General features: G+C 39.8%; 1 protein-coding gene across 3 annotated transcripts in view; it reads left to right on the top strand.

Moving 5' to 3' along the window:
* TMTC1 (transmembrane O-mannosyltransferase targeting cadherins 1) overlaps positions 1-12,533 on the top strand; it is a 717,359-nt gene that overhangs the window by 23,352 nt on the left and 681,474 nt on the right. For all 3 annotated transcript variants that reach the window (XR_003856434.1, XM_029599999.1, XM_029599998.1), the window contains exon 2: positions 10,663-10,840. Coding sequence is in view for 2 of the 3 variants with exons in the window: in XM_029599999.1 (XP_029455859.1) it covers positions 10,663-10,840 (178 nt within the window). In the remaining variant the exon portion in view is untranslated. The remainder of the gene's footprint in view (positions 1-10,662; positions 10,841-12,533) is intronic.

The following is a 12,533-nucleotide window of genomic DNA, read 5'->3' as shown; positions in this document are numbered from 1 at the left end:
CATGTGCTGATGTATGTCAGCATGCTGTTATGAAAGCTACCATTGTTTTGTTTTAATTTTTAATTTTCTTTTAAAGAGCACTTGTTTCATGTTTTAGTTTCATTCATTTTGTTGTTTTACCAGTAAGAATTGGAGCAGTATTTAATATTTATTGCCTTATATCTTGCAATTTCTAGCCTTCCATTGTTTTTCACTACTGGGTTTTGGTTTTTTATTGGTTATTTACTTGACCATGTTTTACCCTGGTTATAATTGTTTTTATTTTTATTATTTAATTTTATTTTATTTCAGAATGATATGTTTTATATTTAATTGTACATCACCTTTATTTGTTTATTTACTTGTTTTACTCATTTCTATTATGCCGATCTGGAAATCTCAGTGGATTACACTTTCCACATACATAGTTATACAACAATAAAACTGCTTTACATAGTAAAACACAATAAATATGACAATATAAACACAAAACAATGCAATAATAGCATAACATCAGTAGTGAAATTTAATCAGCAAAGGCAAGCTTGAAAGATGTAAGTTTTTGGGGACTTTCTGAAGTGGGCAAAGTCTTCCTCAGCCCTAATCTCTAAGGGGAGGAAGTTCCAGAGTTCAGGTTCAGCCATTTGAAACAGAGTTCTCGTCTGGATAAATGGGCTACTATAAGAGATGGGATGTCTAGGAGATGCTGTTGGGTTGATCAGAGAACTTGGGAAGGTTGATATCTCCTCACTGGCACTGCCAAGCAAGGGGGCAGATTTGCCATGAAGGGCCTTGAAAATGAAGGACAGAACCTTAAAGCGTATCTACCAGCCAATAGGTAACCAGTGAAGAGAAGCCAGAACTAACTGGGGATATGTGCACAAGAGGGAGTGCCTGTAATTAATCAAGCTGCTGAGTTCTGGATAAGTTGTAGTGATCTAATGTAAGAAATGGGCAGGCCCAGAAAGACAGCATTACAGTAGCTTAGTGAGGCAAGGATGATGAATTGGGTGACCGTACAGAAGCCAGTAGAAGAAAGAATAGGTGTTAAAGGTCTCAGGTGGAACTTGTAGTATGAAGTTTCGATAAGTGTATTAATATGGGGGCGCATTGTCAGAGAGGGATCAAGCATAACACCTAAATTGCAGACCTCAGGTTTAATGAGGACAGAAAGTCCATCAAATGAGAAACCTGAGGGAAGCCGGCTAATTCTGTATGTGACAGTACAATCTCTGTTTCTGTAAGCTCAAAGCAAGTTTGTTGCCATGTAGCCAAATCTTGATATGAGTCAGACATAAGGATAGATGACAAAAGGCATGGTCCATTATCAAAGTGATAGGAAAAAAGAATTGGATGTTATCTGTGAAAATTTTGAATGGCATTCCTAAGCGGCACGGTACACAACATAATAGGGCAAGGTACATGTTGAAAAGCAATGGTGAAAGAGAGAAACCTTGAGGACACCTGTTATCAAAGGATATGGAGAAGAAGATATACCATTCATATTTACTGTGTAAAAACAAACAGGAAGGATGAAAACCAGGCCAAGATAGTGTAAGAAATACCCAGTGTTTCCAATCTGTTAATCAAAATGGGGGGTAAGGATCGATGTGTGTGTGGGTGTGTCAATTTGGACAATAAAAAAAGAAAAAAATTGGTGGGCTGGCCTTGCTATTTCAACGCTTTTGTATGGGAGTTTCTCTTTGATACTGTTGTAGATCATGATTGTATTCAGTTTTTTTGATTGCCCTGTGTTGTAATTTGCCATCCTGCAATAAATAAAGTTTGAAAAAAACATTTATGGCTAAGATCATCAAACATTGCCAATATACCTAACAAAACCAGAATAAACTGTTTTCCTGTGTCCAATCCAAGATGGATGGTGTCAAGGTGTGATACAAGCAAGGACTCTGTATTGTAGTAGGCAAGAAAGCCAAACTGTGAGTTATCCAGGAAGCTGTATAAGTCGATAAATTCCTGTAACTGGGAAAGCACAATATTTTCTATAATTCTAGACAGGAGGGGGGAGGCTAGAGATAGGGTGGTACTTGGCTGGATCAATGATGTCCTCATTGGATTTCTTGAGAAGGGGACAGACATGCTGATTTTAGTGGTGCAGGATCCAGACCCTCAGAAAGAAAACTTGATTTTCGTAACTACATTCCCAATGTCTGAGCGAAGTACTTTGAGGGTGGCGGAACAGGAAGTGAACGGGCATTATTTTTTATATATTATTTTATTATATATTTTACCTTTTAATCCCTATTTTTTATCTTTAATTTTTTATCTCTGTCTTTCAAGTTGGAACACATTGAGCACAGATGTCATAATCACACAGCTCAATAGACAGAGCGGGAGTAATACTTCGTACTGTCTATTCTGCAGATGTGCAGTAAGCATTTCTTCCTATACTCCTTTGTCTTGTGATTTTTATTTTATTTTCATTTTTTTAATTGTAATGTTTCTCTCATCTGTTGATATGTCTCACATTAACACCAAGTTGTCCTCTCCAGTACATCTATATCTACTTCTGCTGTTTTGTTAATTTTACCATTTGATTAGCCACTCTTTTATAATTTAAGGACTTAATATCATGTGATTTGTTCACATACTACTTTGGTCAGTTTGAACTAAGCATTTTTGTGTTCTCTCATACACCATCATGATGTCTACACACATATATGTTTCATGTACCGTAGCACAGTCTATGATTTCAGTAGTTTGTGATGTTAACATCTTTATATGTTGTTCATTTAAGTTTTAATCCGTTTTTTTATATATGTGTGTTTAATCTTATATTTAATTTGATTTTCAATTTTAGTAGCAGCTCTTGACAAAGAGCGAAACTCGGCCAGAGTCGGACAATTTTTCAATAAAGGTCTTTTTTTTACACACCGATCTCCACTTTTTTTTTTTTTTTTTACTGCTACACAGCAACCTTGGATTGGCTTCCGATTTGCTTTCTGGGTCCATCCCTTTTATAAAATTGTCCTCCTGATATGAATAAACATGTGCGTAGGTCTTTATTTGATTTATATTCTCTCTTTCAGGTTCTATAGGTATTTATTTCCCTGTCTCCAGAGGGCTTTCAGTCTGAGGGGGTCATTTAGTATCCCACAGTACTTTACCATGGGAAGGAAAATATAATGTGGGCCATGGAAAAACAACACTAGGAGAGCCTTCCCGCGGTATTTTTCCTCTCCATAGTAAAATACTGTAGTGGCTTCCCACAATATATTTTCTTGTGAGAAAAAATTCTGCGAGGGGAAAAATAAAATGTGTGCGATGTTGGCTTCCTTCACCTGGGGCCAATATCTTCTTAAAGGGCTAAAAAAGCCCTAAAGGCTTTGCCATTACCAATGGTAGCATGGAATAGACTTAGTTTTTGGGTACTTGCCAGGTTCTTATGGCCTGGATTGGCCACTGTTGGAAACAGGATGCTGGGCTTGATGGACCCTTGGTCTGACCCAGTATGGCATTTTCTTATGTTCTTATGTTCTTAACCCCACCCCAATGTGTACAACCCCTCAACCTCTGCTACTCTAGAGTTGGCCCAGCATAAAACAAAAAAAAAAAAGAAAGAAATAAAAGTTGCACAGTGACACCCAAAGCCTTCCCTTTTCAAAATTGAGCAGACCCCCACGTGACTTAAGCACCTTGTTTTTTTGTTTTTGTTTTTTAATTTTGAGCCCTTTGGCCCATTTCTAGATGCGGAGGTCTCATAAGACCCCTGGGTGGGGGAAGGAGGTTTATTTTGGGCTGGTATGGTTCTTTAAGAAGCAGCCCAGGAGCATTGGAATGCATGTTAGCGTCCTGATGCTCTGGGGGAAAGTTAGCTACAACTCCGTATTTGTACTTAACTTTCTGGGAAATAACACAGCTTGTGCTGTTTGTGGCAAGCCGCGTTATTTTATTTGTATATATTTAATATGTATGAGCTACTTTGCTTGTATTTGCAAAGCAGCCCATTCAAATAGCTATTATTTTTTAAAAAAGAACATGAGGTACTTTCAATATTGCACGGGTTTCCCTGCTCTAGGTGCTCATCGTGCGATTAATTCCTATTGCAGCTTAGTAAATGACCCCCTGATTTTGCTGTGTATGTTTACCTGAACTGAGCAGAGGCATTTCTGGGGACAGAGCTGAGGAGGAGCTTGGACTTGTATGCATAATTTTGGACTTAAAAAAAAAAAGTATGCATGTAAATTTTCTGTGAAAATTTGTGTTGGCGATTTAGCAGGTGTAACTTGTGCAGGTAGATTTCGTAGGATAATTGTCAAAGCAAATTTATGGCCACTTTGAAAATCGGTGTAATGTGCTTAATAATGCTCAGTGTTACAATATTACTCCGGGGTAATTTTTAAAATAACCCTTGTAACTTATGTATTTAAAAAACACACAAGTTATACCAATTTTTAAAGCAAACATATGTGCATACGCTTGTTTTGAAGATTCTTCAAAATCATGTGCTTATACTAACATGCACAGAGTTACACCTGCTCTTTACAGGGCATAATTTGTATTTGTTAATTTATATGTATTCTTTTCAAAAGCAAAAGGATGTGTCTAAATCTCAACTGTACTGCCCTGGATCACTCTTATCTTTTGCACACATTAAAGTTTGCGTGAAATTAGATTAATGCACATACTTTAATGTGCACAAATCTTTGTCAGTTTTATAGCAAGTCATTTATACACACATACCAGTGTTTCATGTGTTTTAAATGACTTTGAAAATTGCTCCCCACAGTTAGAAATGACCAAAATCAAAGGGCCGGATTTTAATATCTACACGCAGGCATAGATTTGTGCGCGCAACCTGGTGCGCACAAATCTACGCCTGATTTTAAAACATGCGCGCGCAGCCACACGCATGTTATAAAATCCGGGGTCGGCCGAAATTGGAGCGGCCTCGGAGGGAACTTTCTTTCCGCCCCCCAGCCCTACCTAAAAACCCTCCCATACCTTTATTTAGCAAGTTGTGCCTGCCTTGTGCAGGCATAGGTTGCGCGTGCCGGCCGAGTGGCCCTAGGGAGGCCTCTGGCCCCACCCCTTTTTTCAAGCGCCGGGACATATACGCGTCCCGGGGCTTGTGTGCATCACCGGGCCTATGCAAAATAGGCTTTGCGCACGCGTGTAACCCCCCCCTGTGCGCGTAAATCCAGCTGGATTTATGTGCATAGGGCCTTTAAAATTTGCCCCAAAGCCTTTATATTATAAGGTGAATAGGACCCTCAAGGGATATCCCTTTAGTGTTGCAATGCTTTCATGGGATGACTAGCTGGATGTTTACTTGCTGAAGCTGCACAATAGATATTAAAATCCGGCCCTTTGATTTTGGTCATTTCTAACTGTGGGGATTGAACAAATAGGGAGCAATTTTCAAAGTCATTTAAAACACATGAAACACTGGTATGTGTGTACAAATATTTGTCTGAATTTGGGTGGATCAAGCTGTTAAAATGTCTGAGCGTAATTTTCAAAACCGCTCGCATACGCCCATGTATGTGGGCACACGTGAATTTACTACTGTATTTTATAACCACGAAAATGATATGCACAGGTGATAAAATACGATTTCACATATATAAAAAAAAAAAATGCAACCCGCACAAGTTCAGACATCTGGGAAAAGTAGTGGCACTTATTTGGATAAATTCAGATTTATGCAGCTAAGTAGCATCACTTGTTTATTTTTTATTTATAAGCTTTTAAATGTACTGACATTCGTAAGTACATCATGCCGGTTTACAATGTAACAGAAAGGCAAAGAATACATACAACAAGGGTGGGGGGAAAAGAGGGAGCAGTTGGAAGGAGAAGGGAGAAGCAGGAAGAAAACAAGGCAAGGGGGAAGGACCAGTGGCGGAAGGGGGCCAACAGAGAGATTAACATTACAACATCGTAGAGTGCGCACTAGGCGAAAGGCACTACGGTTAACTTTGTACAAATTAATGTAGAGTTATACATCTATGTATATAAGTGTAATCACAAAATAGGCACTATGTACACTGGAGAGCATTAACTTATGGGGGAGAGGAGGGGTGGGAGTGACAGGGGCTAAGTAGGATCCATGTCAGGGTAGGCCAGTTTAAAGAACCAGGTTTTAACCCCTGTTTTGAACTTCCTAATGCATGGTTCTTGACTGAGTTCAGCTGGCATCGAGTTTCAGAGGGACGGTCCTGCAATGGATAAGGCTCTTTCCCTGGTGGCGGTGTGGTGGGCATATTTGAGAGAGGGGGTGTGGAGGGTGCCGGAGTGCGTGCTTCTGGTGGGACGATTGGAGGAGTGGAAGCGGATGGGGTCCTCAAGCCAGGGATGATGGTGATTGTGCAGTGAGGAGTGGATAATGGTAAGGGTTTTGTATTTGATTCGAGAGGAGATGGGCAGCCAGTGGAGTTCCTTCAGTATGGGGGTGATGTGCTCGGATTTACATGTATTTGTGAGGATTCTTGCCATGGCATTCTGTAGCATTTGCCGGGGTCTGATGGTAGCATAGGGGAGGCCTTAGAAGCAAGGAGTTGCAGTAATCCATTTTTGATAATGAAGTCTCTTGCAGGACTGTGCGGAAGTCTTGTGAGTGAAGTCATGGTTTAAGTTTTTTGAGGATATGGAGTTTGTAAAATCCACCCTTTATGATTGTGTTGATGTGGTCTTTGAAGTTAAGCTGATGGTCTAAGGTTACCCCTAGGTCTCGCACATTTATCCCCCCCCCCCCCCCCCCCCCCCGTAGTAAATCGACATTTACGTGCATATTTGGGATGGTACGGAATATACATTTTGTAAATAAATAAGTCGGGGTTTTGTAACATGCACGCGGTGATGAAATTATCTACTAGTTTTCCCAGTCCATCTTGTGAAGCCTCTCCTGGTTCTGCAGCCTGATTTCCCCCCACCCCCTCCATTTTGCCCAGATTCTGCACCCAATCATTTTTCACTTTTAAGATGTTAATGATCATTTACATCAGATATTGATCAGGAGTAAATATACGCAAATAAAGACTTGAACGTGTCATTTTGGTAGCCTGTAAAATAGCAAAGTATGTGTATAAAGATTGGCCCCCTCCCTGCAATGCCCCTGGCCTGCACATTTTAAAAGAATAAGTTTACTCAGTCCCCAATATATGCTCGGATGTTGCAGTTTTTAAAATAGTGAATACAATTTTATGCATGCATGTTCTATTTTTTTACAAGCATATTGTTTGAAAGTTCACCTCTCTGCAATCAAGAATTAGATGAATGCATTGAAGTAAAAATTCTGTCAGAAATGTAGGTGTATCAGACTTTGCTTCTGGGTAGGCTTGAGAGATGTTATGTAAAACAGACTTGCCTAGGCTCTTTGGCTCAATAATTGCTTATAAAATATTCTTTTCAGAATACAGAAACGAAAAGTACTATTGTGAATCCAACCCTGAAAAAATGAAACATAGCTTTGGGGAGCAGACCTAGGTCTGTAGTTTTTAGGCTAATGTACTTTTATGGTGATGCTATATTACATTTTTATACTTTTACTGTGTATACATGTTAGCTTTCTATACCACCTTGGGCAGCCTTGTCAAGTTTGGGAAGGCAATTTAAAAATCCTCTAAATAATAAATAAGCTGTTCATATATTGAGCATTTATGAAAAACATATGTGAATGGAGCCCAAGCCCATTAGGTTTTGTAGACTGGATAATAATTTGGTAACTTGCAGGCCAGCTTTTTATAGGTACTATCAATATGGCTAAGAACCCTACTAAATTAAAAAAAAATACATAAAATATTTATTATAAGAATATTTATTCGTAAAATGCCATTGGCCTTCTTAATGCTGTGCAGTAGAGTTCATATTTGAAACAGATTTGGAAAACACAATGCCCTCATAGGCATAAAGTATGAATGTGTCCCATAAAAGCTTATTCATGCAGAAAATATATGAAGGATATATGTTTAACAATTGCCATGCAATTAACCTAAGGGAAAGACTACTGAATAAAGAAAAATAAAGGCACCTGCCACAGTAAACCTTAGCTGGTCATTAACACTCAGTACTAGTCATATTTCTCTTAATACCTTGAGGAAAACCTGAACAAATCTCTGTGCCATTTTTCTGTCCCATCTTAGAGCATTGCATATGGCTTTGTGGCTTTTGTCTTCTATATGATACAGGAAAATCACAATTCAAAAATCTTGAAATTTTGCAGGGAAGAACTGAAATCAATTTCACTGCATTCCTCTAGGTTAACACAGATCAAAAGCACTAGCATATAATACTTCAGGTAACAGCCCACAATATGCACAACACATGCAATTCATAACCCCAAGATATGAACTACCTAAATAATAACTTTCTGTTGGATATTGTGTCTCTGCATAAGTGCTGGCAGTGTGGATGCTTGGGCACCCCCAGTATTCTAGCACTGCATCTAAGGAACCTCACACCTAAGTTAGTTATGATATTGAGACCTGTGTGTGACTTTTATTGCAGGCTACATAATAAAGTTGAGCAAAATAGTACATTGTATTGGAGAGAATGCATGCATGCATGCATACATACATACATACTTGTATCCCCCTTTGTGTACAACTAAGTGTGTGTACCTTTTTTCCTTATTCTGAATATTTAGTGATGAAATACTAATGGGAAAACACATTTTGTAGACTAGAGGGAACCATAGTAATGTGAGGAATATACAGAAAGGGGTAGATTTTAAAACATATGCGCCGATTTTATAACATGCATGCGCATGTCATGAAATTTGTTGGCCGTGCGGGCGGTGCGCGCAAGGGGGGTGTGAATTTTTGCAAAGTCTGCACGGCGATACAATTGGGCCTTCCCCCAGTTCCCTAACCCCCTGCCTGACATCCTTCCCCTCTCCTCCCCACCCCCTAAACCTAACCTTCCTTACCTGAATTTTTCTATTTTATTACTTGCTGCTCCTCGGGAGCAGAAGTCATTTACGGGCGCCAGCACACACTTCCCTGGAACAGTGGCTAATGACCACTGGCCAGCCTCCTTCATGCCCCGCTCCTTTCTCAGGGCCCGGCACTTGTGCGCGTATCGCCACTTACGGGCGTGGCCCGACCCTTTTGAAAATGCTCGAGATGTGCGCAGGGCCCGGCCACACGCGCAAGTGGCAATTTTTACGCAAGTGGCAGATTTAAAATTTGGCCGTAAGTGTGCAGAGTGGCATGGCAGACATGGTTGTAATCCTCCATTGTGACCCACCACAGTGAGGTATGACAGTGGAGTACAAATGTGCTCTTAACTCATTAAAAAAGATCTAAATTTGGTTGAAAATCTGCCAGATTTTTGGCAGCACAATACCCGGCCACCTAATGATTTGCAATGCTCTAAAGAACTAACAGAGCTTACCAGCACGATAACCTTGCATTTGGTATCGTATGAAGGTGGACCATTTAATTTATAGAGAAATTACAGATAGCAAGTTTTATATTTTCTATATTGATTTTTTCTTGCTTCCCACTTTTGGGTCTTAATTTTGAGATTTTGGCATGGAGCATTTTTTTGAAAATTGACCCTGGTAACTTAGTAGCTGATGGCAGGTAACAAGCCTGTCTAGTTTGTCCAATTCAGACTTTGGGTAGATAAGCATATAAATTCCCATATGTAGTCTAACACCAGCTTATCCCCTCTAACCTACCCAGCTTGTCTGAAGAATAAGACCTAGGCATGAGTTTTTAACGGAGTACCTCTTGAGGTTTTTTTTAATTTTACCTGTAAAGATACCGAGATAAACACAGATTACCTTGATGTGACTTTGTAATCATTTTGTCTAGCAGTGTAATAAATTAGTCTAATAGTTACACGATGTTAGGTTCAATATTAGGAGCTACCACCCAGGAAAAAGATCTAGGCATCATTGTTGATAGCACACTGAGCTGACAATTTCAATGTACTGTCATTCAAAAAAGTAAACAATGTTAGGAATTAGGAAGGACATGGCAAATTAAAACAGAGCATGTCATAATGCCTCTGTATCGCTCCATGGTTAGACCGCACTTAGAATACTGTGTGTAATTCTGGTCGCCTCATCTCAAAAAAGATATAGTTGCACTGGAAAAAGTACAGAAAAGAGTGACCAAAATGATGAAGGGCATGGAATGGTTCCCCTATGAGGAAAGCTGTTCAGCTTGAAGAAATGGCTGGGAGGAGATATGATAGAGGTTTACAAAATCATGAAAGGTCTTGAACAGGTAAATGTGAAATGGTTATTTATTCTTTTGGATAATACAAGGACTAGGAGGCACTCCATGACGTTAGCAAGTAGCACATTTAAAGCAAATCAGATAAAATTCTTTCAATGTACAATAAAGCTCTGGAATTCATTGTCAAGAGGATGTGGTTAAGGCAGTTTGTGTAGCTGGGTTTAAAAAAGGTTTGGATAAGTTCCTGGAGAAGAAGTCCGTAAATTGCTATTTATCTATAAGGAATAGCCACTGCTTGTTGCTGGCATTAGTGGCATGGGATCTGTTTAATGTTTGGGTACTTGCCAGGTACTTGTGACTCAGATTGGTCACTGTTGGAAACAGGGTACTGGGCTTGATGGATCCTTGGTATGACCCAGTATGGCATATCTTATGTTCTTGTATTCTTATGACATATGGATGATAGGTCTTTTATGTGCTTTCACATGGTTTTGTAGTTATATCTAATATGATTCTGTTTGTTTTCCTTCAGGTTAAACATTTTGTTGGCTGACATGAACCCATTCTATTTCCACTTGTTGAACGTAATATTACACTGCTTGGTAACGTTTTTGGTGATGTACACTTGTGACAGAATCGTGTTCCAGGACAACTGGCTTGCTTTTGTCACAGCTCTGCTCTTTGCTGTGCATCCCATCCACACAGAGGCTGTAAGTATATATAATTGCCTTTTATGTATAGGGGAAGAAAATAAGAATATTTAAGAGACATAACAGTACATTCGAAAAGATACACACCATAATTTACTCACTGTAGAAAGAAGTACTATTAATGAAGTAGCCAGTTGTGGCAAAATACATACACTCCCTTAAAGCAATTTTCCTAAATTTGAATTCTTTTTAGACTGAGAAACCTTTTATTGGATCAACACAGAATTTACCAAAACACATTGCTCTGTCAATGTTACTTTTAATTTATTGATTTATTATTTGTTAAATTAACAAATGCTGTTTTGTCTATTTATGTTTTGTTATATTTGTAAAAAGTTTGTTTTTGTAGCTTAGATTTTATTGGGGTAGTTTTCAAAAGATTTGTGTAGGTAAAAGCACATATTGTAGTCATTTTCAAAAGTCCATTTATGAGCTTAAAGGTCATTTACATGCATAAAACCCAGTTTTAAGCACACAAATCCTTTTGAAAATTACCCCTTTAGATTAATGTATTGTAGTTTGTCTAGAGACTGACTGGATAGGTGGCCAAGAAATAGAACAATAAAATAAACTTTTGAGACTGTTTTATTTATGTATTTTTTTTTAAAGATAGCTGAAATATTTTGTGTTAGTGAAATGAACTTTTTATTCTATAATAAATAGTTATCAACTGATTATCACTTTGCTTTACATTGATTTGATGAGATCAAAGCCAAGGCATTTCCTGCTGTATTACTCCTACAGCTTCTGTTTCTTGTGAGAAGTTCCATATTCAGATTGTGCATTATACATATATACAGTTTACTGGTCTGCACATGTACACTTTAAAGTTTGATCTAGATGAGGTCGTGTGATGTGAGCATGTGGACGTGTCTCCTTTGCTTCGGGGCCCGACTCCCTTAATCTCAGAACATCGTGGCTTTTAATATATGAACTAAACCATAAAAGAAATACTATAAGACAGCGGAGGTGAGCTTGTTTTGGTAAGCTTGAATTTGGGAGCTGGATGGTGACAAAAACAGTGGGGTAGATTTTATAAATTTACACGCGCGTACTTTTGTTGCACCAGTTGTGAACAAAAGTACGCTGGATTTTATAAGATACGCGCGTAGCCACACGTATCTTATAAAATCCGGGGTCGGCACGTGCAAAGGGGTGGACATTTGTGCAAACTGCGCGCGCCGAGCCCGGCATGTGCTGCCTGTTCCCTCCGAGGCCGCTCCGAAATCGGAGCGGCCTCGGAGGGAACTTTTCTTCCTCCTCCCATCACCTTCCCCGCCCTTCCCCTATCTAAACCCCCCCACCTTTGTTGGCAGATTTACACCTGCTGGAAGCAGGTGTAAATTTGCGGGCTGCTAGCGCGCCATCACCCGACCCGGGGGCTGGTCCGGAGGCCTCAACCACGCCCCTGGGCCGGCACCACGCCCCGGTCCCGCCCCGAACTGCCCCCTGACCCCCGGACACGCCCCTCCCACCCCTTTTACGAAGCCCCGGGACTTACACGCGCCGGCGGCCTATGCAAAATAGGCACGCGGGCGCGCAAGTGTCCCGCATGCTTAAATCCGGCCAGATTTACGCACGCAGGGCTTTTAAAATCCGGCGCAGTATGTAAGGTAAAGAGCAAGCCGGTGCAGCACAAAATGGCCGACACTGTGAGTAACCCGCTGTCCCCACAAGCAGATAATGGCAATAT

The sequence above is a fragment of the Rhinatrema bivittatum genome, chromosome 4, assembly GCF_901001135.1.
Source record: "Rhinatrema bivittatum chromosome 4, aRhiBiv1.1, whole genome shotgun sequence".
Taxonomy (NCBI): Eukaryota; Metazoa; Chordata; class Amphibia; order Gymnophiona; family Rhinatrematidae; genus Rhinatrema; species Rhinatrema bivittatum.
Note: the sequence above shows the minus strand (reverse complement) of the source record. Positions and strands in the feature narration are given on the sequence as shown.